Here is a 19,359-nt window from a genome sequence, read left to right on the forward strand (position 1 = left end):
ATGAAAACATACAAAAATTAATGTGCTAAGTGGTATATTTATAGCTTTAAGTGCCTATTACTTGGAAAAAAGAAAGCTCTTAAAATCAGTAATCTAGGGTTAAACATCTAGCAAAAGAACAATAAATTAAAGCTAAAGCAAGCAGAAAAAGGAAAATAATGAACATCAAGGTTAAAACCAATGGGGAAAAATAGGGAAAGCAATCAATGAATCCCAAAGTTGATTCTTTGAATAGATTAACAAAATTAATATATCAAGGGAAAAAAGGAAAGAAAACACAGACCCAAAATTGAGAGTGAAAGTGGAGACCTCACTACCAAGCTTATCGAGATTAAAAGGATTAGAAATACTGTGCAGAACTTTATGCCAACAAACCAGGTAATTCAGATAAAGTCCTAGAGATATAAATTATTGAAACTGACCCAAGTAGGGGCACCTGGGTGGCTCAGTGGTTGAATATCTGCCTTTGGCTCAGGTGGTAATATGGGGTCCTGGGATTGAGTCCCACACTACACTCCCTTCGGGGAGCCTGCTTCTCCCTCTGCCTATGTCTCTGCCTCTGTGTCTCTCATGAATAAAGAAAATCTTAAAAAAAAAAAAAAAAAGACTCAAAAAGACATTAAAAAAAATCTCAGTAAGCCTGTAATATGTAGAGAAATACTGTATTACTAAAGATTTTCTCACAAAGAAAAGCCCACATCCAGATGGAAAAAAAGGATAGCAGCTAAGGACTAAAGCAGTGTTTCTTAATGATGTTCTCAACCTTTCAAGAGTTAATGAGGTCAAAACCATTTTCATAAGTTGTCATTTGTCTCTTTCTATCTCAGTTTCTCAAGTTTCTAGACACTATATGACAAAGGACACTGCAACAGAATGAATGCAGAAGCAGCTGGGAGAATTTAGGAGTCCTCTATTAACCCAGACAGCAAAGACTTAAACCTGAAATATGGAGTTATATATTTTTATATATAGAAATATAAAACGATCCAAATCTTATTGTTTTGTAAAATAGTTACATTTCCATTAAAAATGTTATTTAACATGATAGTTTATTATTTTTAAAGGAACTGAATTTTTACAGTTCTCGTTGCATACATTAAATACAAATATATGTGACACGTATAAATAAAAGCTCTCTCAAGTTCTCAATTTTGTATCAGTATAAACCTTTGGTTGTGGGACCAAAAGGTCTGAGCATTTTTGGAAAACAAAGACATAAAACACAGTAGTAAGTAATGAGAATGAAATGGAAAGGATTAAATAAAAGATAGGAGTTGGACAACCAATAAATTTGGGGGCAAATGAGGAAAGAGATAAAGTAGAATCCAGAAGTTTGGCCCAGGGATGCCTGGGTGACTCAGCGGTTGAGCCTCTACCTTTGGCTCAGGGTGTGATCCCAGAGTGCCGGGATTGAGTCTTGCATTGGGCTTCCTGCATGGAGTGTGCTTCTCCCTCTGCCTATGTCTATGCCTCTGTGTCTCTCGTAAGTAAAATCAATCAATCAATCAATCAATCAATCAAATGTATGTATATATGTATGTATGTTTAGCCCAAATGCCATAGAAGAATGACAAATTAAGAGATAAGGAAATAAAAAAAAAGATCAGTGAGTTTGGTGATATCAAGAATTCAGTTTTGACATACATGGAATGCCAGCCAAGTAGACATATAAGAAAATAAAATATATAAAGACTAAGATATAGTTTGAAAGTTATGTGTGTAGGAAAGATCAGGTTGTCCTGGCATCTTACATAACTGAGCATCACTTCAAGCAAATAAGATATTCATAACCATAAATCTTGGATCACTTTTCCCTAATTCCTTGGTGGATGATTGTTATGTTTCTTCTGAAAAGCTCTCTTAAATGGACAATTCTGGAAGCGTCTGGGTTATACATTTATCTTCTCTAAGCGTTTTTTATATTTTCTCAGTCTCAGTTAAATTACTATAGACCATTAACAATTTCTAAGAGGCCCAACTTTAGGGGAATCAGACTGAAAAGACAAACTTCATTCTCATTAGTCACTTTCTCTGGAGTTTACTTTCTTTCTTTCTTTCTTTTTTTTTTTTTAAATGAAACAGCTATTAATGCCTTTATCATGAGCAAACACATATATTCCAACCTCCAAAAGAGTTACAGAACAAATCTAGATACTGACTAGCAATATTTCTCAACTGTCTGTCATTCCTATATAATATAAAGTAGGAATATCCTCAACTTCTTTTAAAAGACATCCCTTTTGAACTTTGAGAGGTCCTAAATCCTACTATTCTGACAAAAAAATTTACTTTTACTTTGATTGGTAGACTTATCAATTTTTCATGTTTTCAGGATATTTTTATTTTACACCTCCACCTCCATGTAACCATCACCTTTCCAGGCTAAAGAGTTCTATGACTGTTGTGGTCAATCTTAAAATCTTCTTCACCTCCCCGATCCTTTAAATTGACAATTTCTAGATTTTCTTCAATTCTATTAAGTCTTGAAGTCAAGAGATTAAAGATACATTAATTATTACAGGCAAAATAATATTGTTAGCAGAAAAAATCCCATCACTTTCCCAGGCTTTTTGGCAGCAAAGTATTAGGCTATTATCTTTATGGAATTCTTAATGAAGAGTTATAGTGTATAGCAGTGCTTATCTTTCATTGTACTAGCAAAAGAATTCTTTTTCTCCCAATGAAATTTTATACAATACCTCACTATATAAAATGGGCCATAAAGTGCAATGCTCTGATGTTTGTAAAGACCTAAAGCCCCCAGAGGCTCAGTCAGCCCTTTTTCCTCCTTCACAACCCATCCAAAAAAAGGCTCTTTAGGGTGCTTCCCAGGTAACATGGAATGCACTGTGAAAACCATCACTTTAAAGCATCATTAAATGTTAAAGATGCCAATATGGATTTAGAATCAAAGCTTCACATGAAATAAAGCAATTACTTCAGAAGGCCTCTTTACTGCAACTTCAATAAAACTTTATAAAATCCATTTCTTCTCAAAAATAATATAAAACTTTTCACAGATGCATCCTCAGAAAACTGCCTTTCTTAAGCAGTGAAGGAATGAACACAGCATCACTTTAAACAATACTGGTTATAGTACAGTAGATCAGGAGGTCTACTGTAACTCCTCTTATGGTAGATGTCAATATAGTATATCAAAGACACATTAACAGTAAAATGGATCAAGATTATTTTTTATTGCACATTTGCTTACAAATTTGCTGTTTTAAGTATAGCTAAATCTCAAGTATTAAGTTAGTTTCAGCCATATTTCCATCAACTGAATTAAAGCAGTGAATTGCCTATATATTCCCTTAAGATTATGTTTCAGAAACTGGAACATTAACCTTCCCAATTTGTCTAGTTTATTGGAGCACATATTTAACATTTGTTTTTTAAAAATTTAACTACTCAAAACCAAATAGCATACAATAAAGAAAACAATGTTTATGTCTATTCATATAACTCAAGCTCAGAGAACTTCTGATTACATAATATGTAAAGGGTCTTCAAAACTATTCAATTCTTCTTTGTATAATTTTGGAAATTTTAATATTTTGAGAAATTGATTCTCTCATAATCAGACTTTTATAAGGTTTCCCCTCCCCACCAAAAAACAACCCACAATGACTCCAAATTTAATAAAGGAACCATTATCTTGGACTAAGCTTCAAAATAGTATTCACATTCTCTATTGACTGTACTCCACAGTTTAATGCAAAATGCAAAATGTGCTATACAAATCGAAATAATATGGCATTTGAGCAGTCCATGCTTTAAACAGACCTTGAAACATTGATAGCCTGATCAAAAGAAACACAAGAATGAAAACAACTACTGCAAATGCAAAATTTTGGCCATTAATGGATGAGTAATGGCTGATGCTCCTAATAAGCTCATCAATATCATATAAAAAACAAAGAAGAGTAACAACAGACATTTGGCAAAACCTTCTAAATTATTTATCCCAAATTCTCAAACGGAATTTTTAATGCCTCACTCTTAAATTTTACACTTCAATCATTCATGTTTTCCTTTTCAGACTGTTAAGAAATAATTCTACTTAAACTTTTAACCTATTTATCCTCTCACACATTTTTACATAAAAAGTTACTAAAATCACAATTCTGTGGCATCTGTTTATAACCAAACATACACCTAAACTGCAGTAAAGAAATTAGATCCTTTCTTATTCTATCTAGAAAGACGTTACCGAATCTCTAAGAACTCTTTTCCACAGCTCTTCTTTGTAACAACCATGATTTATGAAAATTGCATTTCAACTCCATAGCAAATTAACATCCATGCTTATTCCACATAGGTACTGCTAGTGGTCCCTGTGGTGTCCTTTCAACAATAACAAACTCATCAGGGTTGCCAAATGCCTCATAGAAAACCAATAAATCTTGTATTGCACGCTCTTCAATCTGAAAAAAAAAAGGTGAAAAAAGAAAGGTGGAAAAAAAAAAGATCCTTTAATCTTTTAGCAAGATTATATTAGCTTTCCAATTTCCTTTTGTGGAAGTACAACTTAATATGAATACAATGCAGCAGAATTAAATGAGGTATCCTGCTATCACCTAGGCAAGTAGAAGGCTTAAGGCCTGAAGAATAATCAGATACCCATCCTCCTTTGAATTTTAATCTTGAGCAGAAAGAAAAAAACCCTGAAAATAGTTGTTGGAATCCATTTATTCCAATACTTCAGGAAGATGCTTTCTGCTACATAAGTCTTCTAACTCTCCAGGGCAACTATGGGTCTTATCTGTTTCCAAGCCTGGCTCTCTGGTCTTTCAAGTAAATCTCAAATTTTAGCATCCCTTCATAATTTATCTTTCCTTGAACTAGTCAAAATTGGTATCTGTGGCTTACAACCTAAGAACACTTTCTGATACAGAAGCACCAGATAACACCAAGTTTGTTACTAATCATTAATTTATTTATTTATTTATTTATTTATTTATTTATTTATTTATTTGAGCAAATGCGAGGGCAGTGGGAAGGGTGTAAGAGAGAGAATCTTAAGCAAGCTCCACTGCCCAGCATGGAGTCAGAAAGGGGGCTCAATCTCATGAACCTGAGATCATGACCTGAGCTGAAATCAAGCGCTGCATGCTTAACTGACTGAGCCACCAGGTGCCCCTATTGATCACTTAAAAAAAAAAAAAAAAAAAAAAAAAACCACCTTGTGACAATTTATTCATTCTACATTAACCTAAATTCCTTCAATTAATACTCATTGAGCACCTCAGTTTTGTTTTATAGTACATTTTAACACAATAAATATATATACCTTTGCAATGAAAATAAACATAATTTTCTTAAGATGAAATGTAGTGCAGTTCTTCCCTAAATTAAGTCCATAAAAGCATATTACTTACCTGAATCAAAGCCAAGGGTTTTTCTCGACTTCTGATTAAAGCTGCTTCCTGCTGTAATTCTTCTTCTACAATAGATGCAAAAGTGACTGGAGCTACCACAGGAGGAGCAGTCAATGAAGAAGACAGCCAGGGACTGAAAGAATAGTAACAATGAGCTCTCATTATCTTCCCAAATTCTTGCATGTAAATTCTCCTTTGAAATACTCTTCAACAGTGTTACACTTTTTCTCAGTGACCTATAATATGAGGGGACTTGAAAGCTTTTGCCTTCTTTTTAGAATAGTAAGGTTAAGAAACAGAGGAAAGGAAAGCTAATATTTTATTTGGATCAGTGCTAAAAAGAATACTTTAGAAAACACCAAAAGGCTGGATGGAGCAAAAATGATATAACTAAACAGAAAGGTAACTCAAACTGTGGAGCAGACAGTAGTCAGCTAACACATTCTATTCAATATCATACTACTCCCAATTTCTTAATATTATCTTTCAGTGCTAAACAACAGCCTAGCTTTTGATGCTCCAAAGCTAATCAATAAGCCTTACTTGGGACTGTCTAGAAGTGGTAAATCTGAAATATGGTTGCCTTCTGGTCCTGGCGTACCATGAGGGGAACATCTGCAAAACAAATGCCAAGACTGGAAATTAAAATTTCTACTAATATTAGTAAAACTCTTTATTCATAGAAATACAGAGGAAGAATTATAAGTCCTGACACAGGATACAAGCTAATGTGTGGAATCAGACTTACTTTTAAAATTTAAGTTAAAAAAAAAAAAGTCTACAGGTATATAAACCCTAATAATGTTCATAGAACCATTTACTATTATCAAACATACATTAGGAAATACAAAAAACTTTGTAAATAAAGTTTTACATTAAAAATTGTTTATGAATAAAAGTGAAAAATTAGCACTAAGTTTCAAAATACATACAAACTGAATAATTAGCCAAATTTTGTGAGCAACTAATATAGTAAATACTTTGATAAGCCAGGAATTATAGGATAGAAATATATGATTACTATGTTCTAAGAACTCACAAACTAAGTGAGGAAACTATATATAAAATGACATAGCAGAAAATAATTTAAGATACGATCTAACAGAGGCACCTGGGTAGCTCAGTGGTTGAGTATCTGCCTTTGTCTCAGGTGGTGATCCTGAGGATCGAGTCCCACACCAGGCTCCCTGTGAGGAGCCTGTTTCTCTCTCTGCCTATGTCTCTCTGCATCTCTCATGAATAAATAAAAATCATTAAAAATAAAAAAAAGATAAACTATCTAACAGGGCTATAGAAATCAAAAAAGATCTGATCATTTGAGAGGGCCTCATGGAGAAGACAATAAAAGAGGTGTAGGATGAGGGGGCAGAAGTATTCGTGTAAGAGAAATAATTAAAGGTACTATAGAGACTGACCTAAATGTGGAATTTTACAGCTAAAAAGATACCTAGAGATTATCTGGATTAATCCAATCCCCTCTTTCAGAATGAGCAAACTTAGGCCTAGACAGGTTTATCAGAAAGTCAGTGAATGAACAAATAGCACTTAAACACTGACTTCCTGATTCATTTATGGAGTTACTAGGTATATGTAGCACTATGGTGCTAAAAATCAGGCTGATTAAAATTCAGTCTCTTCGCCCCTAAAAATACTGGGGGGAGAGGTTTAAAAATCTATTTATAAACAATAATAAAAATGTGAGATAAAACAATTGATACCTGTACCAACCAATACGTACAAAGTAATATGAATTAACAGGAGATACTGACATAATATGGATGAGGGTACATGCTCTTGGCTTCACTGGGGAAATGGCATCAAAGCTGAGAGTGGCAGTGAAATAGCGTTTTTGGTTGTACAAATGAATGGAATGGTAAAAGCCACCAAAGCCTTTTCAATAAATAGGATAGGATTAAGAGTTTGGAAGGGATTAAAAGAGAAATAAAGTTAAAATGAACCAGTAGGCCAAGAGTACCAAATGCACTGAAAGCTAAAATGTTTAGACCTAATGTGTGGGCAAATAAATTTACTGAGAGTATTTTTATATACATATCTCATTTAATCTTTGCAATACTCTATTAAAAACCATGTATTATTTCCATTACACTGATTAGAAAATTAGGCTCAAAGAATATTATATAATTGCCCGATTCACAGATTGCCTAAGTAGAGACAGAACTCAAAGCAGGTCTTTTTTACTCAGAGTACAGTATGTTTTCCATTATCACAAACCTGCCTTTATTTCTATTATTCCTCTTAGTTTAGAATACATTCCACTATAAATGTCTTTTTATTCTTTAAGGACTAGCTCAAATATCACCTTCTCTCTCTTCCTACAGCATTTCAACTACTATTATAGAGCTTCACACACAGTAATTATTGCTTACATGTCTATCTTAACTACTAGACTAGTCTCTCAAGGTACGGCACTGTGCGTCATTCTTGTTTGTATCTCAGTGTCCAACAGAACACCTGGCACATAGTTGTTTGTAAAAATATAATTAAAGTATAAACAACAGGGGCACCTGGATGATCCAGTCAGTTAAGCATCTGCCTTTGGCTCAGGTCATGACCCCAGGGTCCTGGGATCACACCCTGCATCAATCAGGCTCCCTGTTCAGTAGAGAGCCTGCTTCTCCCTCTCCCTCTTGTTGCTCCTCCTGCTTGTGCGCTCTCTCTCTCCCTCTCAAATAAATAAATATTTTTAAAAATAACATAAGAAAGCCAAAGGATTTTAAGTATGAGATAAAAGCAGGATTTTTTTTAAAGTTCCTTATTCCTTTGAATTACTGATAACTTCTTTCTTCTAGATGTTAGGTACTGAAATACAAAATGAAATGAAAGGTATAGCTATAGGTTTTTAGTTTTAAGTTTTAGGACTTGAAATCTACTGGGTGCTTGACCTATGACCTCCAAAATAAAGAGATATAGATATCCCCAGGATAAAGTAGAAGACTTCCAACCAGGAGAAAAATGAAGCTAAGGAGATAAATTAGAAAGCTACTGGAGTATTACAAGATGATGGAAACCTAGACTAGAATAACTACAAAATAAATGGGAAAAATTTTACATTCTGATGAAAGAGAGCTACCTTAGAGACTAAATGTAAATTCCCATGGTTTAAGTTCCCTGAAGTCCCTAAAAAAAGAAAGAAAAAAAAAAAAAAAGGAAAGAAGGAAATTAGGAAAGAAAGAAAGAAGAAAGACATAAAAAAAGAAAGAAAGCATCCTAAAGTCAGTCCAAGGCTAAAGATTAGAGGCCTTCTAGGCACTAAAGCATAACATGGAATAAACACAAACACAGATAATGACTTAAGTGGTGCTCAAAAATCTCTCTGGTGTCTGGGGATTGGCTAAAAGTGTTTGACACTTTCAAAGAAATAGAAAAATACTGTGGAATCTATTAAGTAAGAAGCAGCAACTACAAGCTGTCTGTGAAAGTGATATGGTACTGGCTAGAACAAATTGAGTATCAGGATTAAAGTATTTTATATAGGCCTTATTAAACCAAAGTTAAGCAATCAGAACTTAAGTATAACTTACCTGTATAATCTATAATTTATAGAGTACTTCTATATATATTATCAGATATAAGCCATAATAAACCTGTATGATAGGCATTATTGTTCTTATTTCATATGTGATAAAACTGGTTCAGAAAAGTTCAGAGGGCTACTGTGTCAAGACTGAAACTCAAATCTGTTTCATAAGATTGTAATCCCAGAAGTCTTTCCATGGATAATCTCATTAGTTATAAATTTACCCCAACAACTGAAGCTCCATGAAAATTTCATCTTAAAGTAAAACTATTAAATAGAGCTATGATTAAACAAATATCAAAAACATGCTAAGCTTTCAGATAATAAATACAGCATTATTAAGCTGTAGGTATTTGCAAGACACAAATAGACATCGCAATAGACAATCTATAAAACTTAGCCTTCTGAAAAAATCATTTAGAGATTTTTGTTCAAACTGAACATTAATCTTACTAAATTTAGACTTTGAGAATAAATAACTTCTTATATAGCTGACTTTTAATTTTTTTAAAGAATCCTGTATTAGCTTAATTACAAAGATTTTTAAGTATAGAGCTTATATAATAATTTTTTGTCTCACAAGTAGTTTTCCTTACCAATAAGAAACACAAGATCGGTTTCTGCCCAAGAATTACATAAAAGGGTGTTTAAGTGGAAGGAAAATGAAAGAAAATGCATGAAAATGAAAAAGAACACATAAGTAACGTACATAAGTTCCACAAATCTCTTTACATTTTAACATTCCCAAATAACATGGCATTCCTGGACTTCCCTAGCTTTGAGGGAAAAATTACATTTTCTACAATTAAAACAAGAATATATGATTTGAGGAACTTCTAAAATGAGCTCCATTGCACTTGCCACACAAATTCCCTAAATACCACAGCATTTCTGTCTTCTAGCTGTAATTCTATTTCCTCTATTTAATTTACACTGCCTCTTCTCTTTTAAAAATCCTATCCTAAGTTCAAAAGCTTATGGCAATGAAATAGATCAGTATTTTTCTAATACTATTCATATGGCCATACATATAATGATCAAGTATTTGGCACTAATTAAGAAAAGTGTTTATAAACTGTTCCTCAAGCCCTTCTTCAATTAGATTTTTCCTGATAATTCCAGCCCATGGTCATTTCTTCCTCTCTGAACCACTCATCTGACACTTAAATAATATATTGCCTTGTGACTTAATACTCTTACATTATATTGCAATTTCATTCTTGACCTTCCATTTAACTTTCATGTGTGCCCCCTTAGACTTACCAACTAGATTTCAAACACATTTAAGGGACTAGGCCTATATATAACACTTTTATATATACACCTAATAAAAGCTAGCAGAATGTTGTGCAAATATAATTTGGTGATTATTTACTTTTATTATTTCCTTTTTATATCTCACTTATGATTACACATTTTCACAATGAAATTAAAAAATTAAAATGAAAGTCACGCTATTTCCCTTCTCAGTGATCAAATGGTAATACACAGTGATCAGTGATAACATACAGCCATTTAAAACATTAACTTCCATGCTATGGCTGTCATGATCATTATTATATACTCCTTTACAATTTCTAAACCGGTATAATAGCAGATGCCACTTTTCACGATTAAGAGCCCTGATGTTATAGCACGCTCTAGTGATCAACTATGAAACCACAGATCTTCAAAACTTTAAGACAAAGACTTACCCAAAGAAAGTAAGAAATTTTCAATCAATAGTGTTAATATTTAAAATGTAAAAATATTACAAAAATGAACTTAATGTTCATACCTTACAATTTACAAACTTGAAGCATACAATAAAACTTACTCATTAGAAACAACTGTTACCTAAAACAACTACAGTTTTACCTCATTTATTCATCTTGTTCTGAGCATTTATTACATGCTAAAAAATATTCTAAGCATTGATAGTTCAGCGAGAAGCAGAGATCAACCTCTCATTGAGAGGATTCTCTTCTCCTATGCTTTCATTAAACATATAGTTGGATATTCAGTCAGTCATTAAAATACTTGTAGTTGAAAACATTAAACAAAGAATCACACTAGTAACTGAAAAGTCCAATGAGTGAGAAGTGCTGTGGGAATATATCAAAGAAAACTGACTCAGGAAGGGAAGTCTGACTCCAAAAAATACGATTGAATAGAGACGGAAAGAAAAATAAGAGTCAACTAGTCAAAGGGTAGGCAAGTGGCAAGAAATAAATGGCATTTTTTTTTAATTTTTATTTATCTACGATAGTCACACACACAGAGAGAGAGAGAGAGGCAGAGACACAGGCAGAGGGAGAAGCAGGCTCCATGCACCGGGAGCCCGATGTGGGACTCGATCCCGGGTCTCCAGGATTGCGCCCTGGGCCAAAGGCAGGTGCCAAACTGCTGTGCCACCCAGGGATCCCCAGTAAATGGCATTTAGAACAAGATAATGAGAATAGAGAGATGTTAAGAGGAAGATAAGAGGTTGGCAGAAACCAGACTATGTAAGGCCTTAAGGGCTATATAAGAAATCTAGCTTTTCCCTAAGAGCAGTAAGATCTGCCATTTCAAAGAAGAACAAAACTGGCTCAGTATTTTGGAGGGAAGGAAGAAAGGTTATGGCAAGACCAGTTAGGAGGCTACTCAGGTAGCCCAGGTGAAAGATCACAGTAATCTGAATGAGAGTAAAAACAGTGGAGATAAAATTTAACATATGATTTGAGGAATATTTAAGAGCTAAAACTGGCATGTCCTGATGATAGACTGAATATTAGGAAGATGGAATAGTAAAGACTTTCAAATGCCATTTTCCAAGGAAGGAAACTCAGGAAGAACTTTTTTTTTTTCATATTTTATTTATTTATTCATGAGACAGAATAAATGTGTCATGAGACACAGAGAGAGAGAGGCAGAGACACAGGCAGAGAAAGAAGCAGGCTCCATGTAGGAAGCCCGATGTGGGACTCAATCTGAGGAACTCCAGGATCACGCCCTGGGCCAAAGGCAGATGCTCAACTGCTGAGCCACCCAGGCGTCCCAGAATGGACTTTTTTTTTAAACTAAACATTATTTTGTTTCCAACTAACCATAAAATATTCCTTCTTCTGAGGCACCTAGGTGGGGCTCAGTTGGTTAAGCATCTGCCTTCAACTCAGGTCATGGTCTCAGGGTACTGAGATTAAGCCCCAAGTGGGGCTCCGAGGTCAGTGGGGAGTCTGCTTCTCCCTCTCCGTCTGCCCCTCCCCCTTCTAGCACATGTGGATTCTCACTCTCAAATAAAGAAATAAAATCTTAAAAAAAAACAAAAACACTCCATTCTTTAATGAAGAATTAGACTTCAGGAGTTCATTTAGGCATTTTTTTAAAATTGAGGTAGAATTGACTACAATGTGGTATTTGTTTTAGGTGTACCACAGTGATTTAACAATTCTATACACTATGCTATGCTTAACCACAAGTGTAGTCACCATCTACCACCATACAATGTTATTACATATTACTGACTATATTCCCTATGCTGTATTTCTTATCCCCATGACTTATGTATAACTGGAAGTTTGTATCTCTCAATACCCTTCACCTATTTTGACCATCCTCCCAACTCCCTTCACTCTGGCAACCACAAACCTACCCATTCTCTCTATAGACAAAAATGTTTTTGCTTGTTTCTTTTGTTAGATTCCACTTACAAGTGAAATTATATGGTATTTGTCTTTCTCTGACTTTACTTAGCATAGTACCCTTTAGGTCCATCTATGTTGTCACAAATGGCCAAGATCTCATTCTTCTTTATGACTAAGTAATATTCCATCACACACACACACACACACACACACACTATATCTTCTTTATCCATTTATCTATTGATGGACACTTACGCTGCTTCCATATCTTGGCTATTAAAAATGCTGCAATAAATACAGGAGTATGTGTATCTTTTTGAATTCATGCTTTCCTTTGGGTAAATGAGGAAAAAAATCAGGAAGTATGGATTGTTTTATGTTTTCTATTTTTGTTTGATTTTATGAAAGAGGTATGAAGAAAACATTGTTTGGTTTTACATGAAGTTAAAGTATTTCTGAATATCCAAGTAGGATGGAGATTTCAAGAAGACAGCTAATTCTGAAGTTCAGATGATAGCTGTGGACAGGCAATATAATTTTTGAGTCTTTAGTGTATAGCTGATAACTGAAAATAGAAGCTCATGAAATGATGTAGAAAGAGTATATAAAGTGAAATGAGAAGATGACCTGTAACTGAACTTCAAGTAAAATGAGTCATATAAAAAGTTCATGGTTTTGGCAAAATGGAGGTCACTGCTGAACTTAGCCTGAGCTGTTTCAGTTTAGTAATGGGACTAGAAGCCAGACTGGATTAAGAAGTGATTGGGAGCTGACAGCTCTTTTGAGAAATCTGGCTGTGAAGAGAGTAGGGGATTGGTAATGATAGGACAACTGTTAGAGGAAAGTGCGAGGGATGACTGAAGGATTCATTACCTCACCCAGACCACATGATAGAGATCTAAGCATATTCAAAACAAGATGGGAGGTATCCACCTAAAAGGACAATGTTGACTATCCACAAGAAAAGAGAGGGACAATTAATAGTGTAAGGCTTTTAGTAAGGCTTTTAAAGTGGAAAGGAATGAAGATACCAGCACAGGTATAAATATGAACCATCAATAGGAAAAGTAATTCTAGTGCAAAACAAGAAAGGAGGAAAAAATGAACAAAAATAGAGGCAGATTTAGGTGTTTCATAGTAAGAAGATAAAGAAGTTACATGTCTTATTTATTTATTTATTTATTTATTTATTTATTTATTTATTATTTATTTAAAGATTTTATTTATTTATTCATGACAGACAGAGAGAGACAGAGGCAGAGGGAGAAGCAGGCTCCATGCAGGGAGCCCGATCTGGGAGATATAGGACTCAATCAGGGGACTCCAGGATCACGCCCTGAGCCAAAGGCAGACCCTTAACCATTGAGCCACCCACATGTTTTTCTATTTAAAAGCATGGTCAGCATCGCTCATCACACAACTTATAAAAACCAATAGTATGCCTACGTTTCTCTTTTATCAAAAAAGACTACACTATATTCAATTTTTAAAAATATTGTGATAGATGCAGGATCATTATAGAGTAGAACAACAAATTTTTAAAAAACATTTATAAAAAATTTGGAATCAAAAACATAATGAGATGTACAAATGACTTTTTGAAACTGAAACATTTGTTTAGAATTATATAGAGACATTTTTGAAATAAACATATAATCATAAATGCATGTGTATCTGTACACTGGCATGCAAATGCAGTTGAAAATAAACATTTTTACTGTGCAAATTTAACACTTAAAAAACTACCTGTCACCTAGGAATGGAATAAAATGCCCTTCCCTCAACATCTTTAAGAATACAACTTATAAAATACTAAATAGTTTTATATTGTTTGGGTTCAGTCATTTTCAGTGTATCATAAAATGTTCACCAACTTTCGTTAGTACTTTTATTCTGAAATACATTTTGAATCTAATAAATATATATAGATTCAAATACTTTTAACACACTGAAGATCACTGGCATGTTAATTTCTGTTGCGAGGTTAATTCATTTCTATATTAATTCAAGAATATAATTTCTTCTGCCATCTCTGTTTAAACAAAAGTGTACTCTTAGAGAATCTTAAATCACAACTATTTCAGAGTTTTCTTAATATTAGACTAATGTTGAAATATATGTTGAGAATATTTTTCATTATGCTTTATATACTACTTGCATAAGGTTTCTCTTTTCTTTTGGACTGTGTGTGCTCCACGGGCAGGCACTATGTTAATTTTGTTTGCCACTGTAACTCTAGTACCTAGTGTAATGTCTGATACAGAAGTAGATAAGTCATTAAATATTTGTCAGTTTTAAGACTACAAATGTCTTATATCACATCTAATTCTACATTTATAACCCTAACAAATCAGCTTTAACATTTTTTCATAAGTAAGCATATAAAAAATTTATCTATTTTATATGTTAGAGTTACACTTAAGATTTTTTATAGTGTTCCACTAATAAAAGTTTTCATAAAGATAGGGAGATAGACCAAATGATTTCTTCAGGTTCCTTCTGATCTTTTGGTTTTCCATATTGTAAGTAGAGATCTTTGGTCCAAATGTACATTATCTATAATAAGGCAGCCAGTCACAATATCAACAATGAAAATATGTTTATGTTTAGAGTTCATATAAACCAGTAGTTTCCAGTGTTGTTAGAAGACTTTGACAATTCCCCAGAAGTTGCTTGCAGGGCAGATATGATGAGGTTAAACTATAGTATGATTCCCAGACCCCTTATATTAATATGTTTATAATGTTGGAATTGGACATAAGATTCCACTAAAAAAAAAAAAAAAAGGTTTAACAAATAGTGAAAAAAGCTTTATCATTATGTAAAATAAAATATTAATCTGGTCATGGCTGACATTTTTAATTATATTTTTGTTTTGTCTAAAATACTTTAGGGATTAATATCTTTGGGAGATGTCATATTAGCAAAAATAAGAAAAAAATTCCACTTAGTCAACTAACTTGAAACACAGTTCTTTCTTCCAACACTGGACTATCTAATGCTCCAAGAATGTTCCTTTTTGTACAGTGATTAAGAGAATTTACATACCATGGCAGAAAAACTACTTTATTAGAAAACTGCTTTTAAATTATGTTTAGATTTTCATGTTCCACGGAGGCATTTAAAATATGAAACATCTTTTAAAATACATTAAACTTTAAAAACTAGTATCAAAAATAGTCTAGAGAAAAAACTGGAAACACCCAAAGGTCTATCAATAGATGCAGATAAATGGGTTGTTTTATAACAATGGAATACTACTCAGCAATAAAATGAAATGAATTAATGATACACACGACAACTTGGATGACTCAAAAACTGTATCCTGAGTAAAAGAGAATTTTTAAAAGTACAGACTGAATAATCCTATAGATATAAAACTAGAATATACAAGTTGTCTATACTGACACAAGAAGATTAGTAGTAGCTGCATAGAGAGTAAAATGGGGAAGAGAAGAAGAGATTACCAAGGCACATGAGGAAACTTCTGGGAATGATGGTTATAGTCACTGTCTTGAATATAACTAGTAATGGTTTCACAGGTGCATACATATACCAAAACACCAAACTGTATACTTTAAAAAGTTTACTGTAAGACAATTATATCAAAATAAAGCTTAAAAAAAGTAGACATGTAACTTTTGAATGTAAAAGAATGTGTAAAACTGCCTGATAAATTTTTAAAGATTATTTCAGAATGTCAAACTACTATAGAGCTTTTTAAGGTAAAAAATGTTTATTACCTTTCAACTTTTGATGCCTGAGAATTTTCTATTCCTTTAAAACAAACTTTTTTGACATGATCTCCTGAACTATGGCCAGTAATAGATTTTTTTTCTTCAAAGAAATCCCGGAATGACTTGGATGAAACTGAATGTACAGAAGATGCCCTGCAAAGAACAACAGAGATCATGTTAAAAAGTCCATTTTTTAAAAAGGTCAATGCTAGAAATCACAAGTAGAAAATGGAGAGAATGTATTATCAAAAATTTTACACTGATATTATATAATTAGTTTTTAATGTGATGTTAGATTCTTGCTGTCAGTTGTGAACTCATCAAAATGATGTGATAAAAAAAAAATGGAGACCAATACTGAAGATAACCCAGATGTTGAAATTAGCAATGATATTAAAAACAAGTGTCATAACTATGCCTCAGGCAACAATTAAAAAAAGCTCAGAATAAATTAAAGAATAAGCTCAGGGAAAAGAAACTATGAAAAAAAACAAAATAGAAATTCAAGAAGTTTTAATACAATATTTAAAAAACAAAATTCATTGGATGGATGTAACAAACAATTGGAATAGAATCAAGAAAAACTGAAGATAAATCAACAAATTTTTAAATCTGAACAGAGGTAAGAAAAGACTGAAAAAACTTCCACCATGGTGACTTAATCAGATATCAAAACGTCTACCATAAGTGTAACTGGGAATACCAGGAAGAGAGGTTAGAAATATAGCAGATAAAAATATTTAAAGAAACAGTAGCCAAGCATGCCCCAAATCTGGTGGAAGATATAAATTTAAAGATTCAAGAATTTTAGAAAACCTCAAGGAATATCAATCTAAACAAAACCATACTTAGGCACATAATGAGCAAACTGCTAAAAACCAAAGATCAAAAGAAAAGCTTGAAAGCATCTTGAAAGAAATACAACACAGTATGAAAACACTTAGCTTATTATTAGAAACAAGGAAAGCCAAAAGACAGTGGAACAACATCTTTAATATGATGAAAGGTAGGAAAAAAACTATTAATCCAGTATTCTATATCCATATGAGTCAACTTGGACAAGGATCCTCTCCAAGTCAGGATCAGAAATGATTACAGTCCTGGCTGAACCTTGATTGCAGCAGTGTGGGAGACATGAGCCAGGGGCACTCATAAGCAATAACTCAGTGAAGCCCGACCTAAAGGAACTATGAGATAATAAACATTGATTGTTTTAAGCTATTTTTTAGGGATAATTTGTTACAAAGTAATAAATAACTAATATAAGATACCATTGGAATTAAAAAGATAATAAAGATTATAAATAACTTTAGGCAAATAAATGACAACTTATATAAAATGGACAAATATCTCGAAAAAAATATATATTTTAAAGATTTTATTTATTTATTCATGAGAGACATAGAGAGAGAAGCAGAGACATGGAGGGAGAAGCAGGCTCCTCCACTGGAGCCTGACATAGGACTTGATCCTGGGTTTCCGGGACCACACCCTGAGGTGAAGACATACACTCAACCACTGAGCCACCCAGGCATCCCGAAAAAACTATTTATTAAGGGTACCTGGGTGGCTCAGTTGGCTAAGCATCTGACCTCGGATCAGGTCATGATCTCTGGGGTTGTGGGATCAAGCCCCATGCTCAGCAGAGTCTGCTTCCCCATTACATCTACCTTTGCCCCTCTCCCTCCTTGGACACTCTGAAATAAATCTTTATCAAAGAAAAAAATATGAAATAAAAAAGAGACCTATCTCTATTTAAAAAACTGAATTAATCCCACCAGTTTAGAAGTTGACAAGTTGATTCTAAAATTTTTATGGGAATACAAAAAACCTAGATTAGCCCAAGTATTCTTAAAGCAATACAAAATTGGAAGAAGATAAAACAAGTCACAGTAATCAAGACAGAGTGGTACTGACATAAGGATTAAAAATCCGATCAGTGAAAAAGAAAAAAAAAATCCGATCAGTGGAAAAGAATAGACAGCTCAAATATAGATCCTCACATATACAATCATTTTAATTTCAATAATTAGTTCCCAAAACAATTCAGTGGCAAAAGTATTTTATCTAAAAACAAATGGTTATAAGAGAAAGAAACCTTCACTTTTATCTCTTATCATATCCTAAAATTAATTCAGGGTGGATAATAGACCTAATGTAAAAACTATCCTAGAAAAAAAACAAAAGACTATCTTCATAACTTGGTGGTAGGCAAAGGTTTCCTTGGGCTTATACTACAGGAATAAACAAATGACGAATTACAGTTAACCAAAATTAAAACTTCTGATCAGAAGACATCATTAAGAAATCAGAAAATAACTGCAAAACACTATGTGACAAATGACTCGTATCCAGATTGTAAAAAGAACTAGAACTCAAAACTAAAAAAAACTTAACACATAATAAAAGACAAGGCAATTTTAAAAAGCAAGCAAAACAATTTGAATAGACACTTCACAAAGAAAGATATGCTAATGATCAAAAAGCACATTAAAAAGTGCTCAGTATTCATCAGGGAAACACAAAGCCACAATGAGAGGCTGCTATACGCCCACCAAAATGGGTAAAATTAATTGACAATACCAAATGTTGGCAAGAACGTGAAATAACCAGTGCTCTCACATACATTGTTGGTGGGTGGATAAAATGGTACTAATGCTGTGGGGAAAGGTCTGGCAGTTTCTTAGTAAGTAAACATTTATTTTTCTGTATAATCCAATAATTCTCCCTAATAATTATCCAAGAGAAATTAAAATATATGTCAATAAAAAGGCCCAAACAAGAATATTAGCAGCAGCTTTACTCATAATAGCCAAAAACTGGAAAGAGACCAGGTGTCCATCAACAGGAATAAACACAAATTGTATATTCATACCTTGGAATACTACTGAGTAATAAAAAGGAATAAACCATTGGCATACACAATCCAGATAAATCTGAAGAACACGTGAATGAAAGAAGCCAGATGGATAAAAGTACATTATGTTTCATTTGCATAATATAAAGTTCTAGAAGAGGTAAAAATAATCTTTGGTCAAAAAAGGAAAACGTCACAATACTGATTGACATTGGTATGGAGGAGGGCGCCAAGATGAAAG

General features: G+C 33.3%; 1 protein-coding gene across 7 annotated transcripts in view; it reads right to left on the reverse strand.

The window, feature by feature from the left end:
* Nucleotides 1–3,178: 3,178 nt before the first annotated feature.
* IBTK (inhibitor of Bruton tyrosine kinase) overlaps nucleotides 3,179–19,359 on the reverse strand; it is a 99,841-nt gene continuing 83,660 nt past the window's right edge. For 6 of the 7 annotated variants that reach the window (XM_025444350.3, XM_025444348.3, XM_025444349.3 and 3 more), the window contains 4 exons: nucleotides 16,268–16,414; nucleotides 5,925–5,996; nucleotides 5,382–5,514; nucleotides 3,179–4,427 (listed from right to left, as the gene is read on the reverse strand). In XM_025444350.3, coding sequence (XP_025300135.3) covers nucleotides 4,296–4,427; nucleotides 5,382–5,514; nucleotides 5,925–5,996; nucleotides 16,268–16,414 — 484 coding nt within the window. In that variant the 3' untranslated portion in view covers nucleotides 3,179–4,295. The remainder of the gene's footprint in view (nucleotides 4,428–5,381; nucleotides 5,515–5,924; nucleotides 5,997–16,267; nucleotides 16,415–19,359) is intronic. The other variant, XM_025444351.3, reaches the window with a different exon arrangement.

Source organism: Canis lupus, chromosome 12 (assembly GCF_003254725.2).
Source record: "Canis lupus dingo isolate Sandy chromosome 12, ASM325472v2, whole genome shotgun sequence".
NCBI lineage: Eukaryota > Metazoa > Chordata > Mammalia > Carnivora > Canidae > Canis > Canis lupus.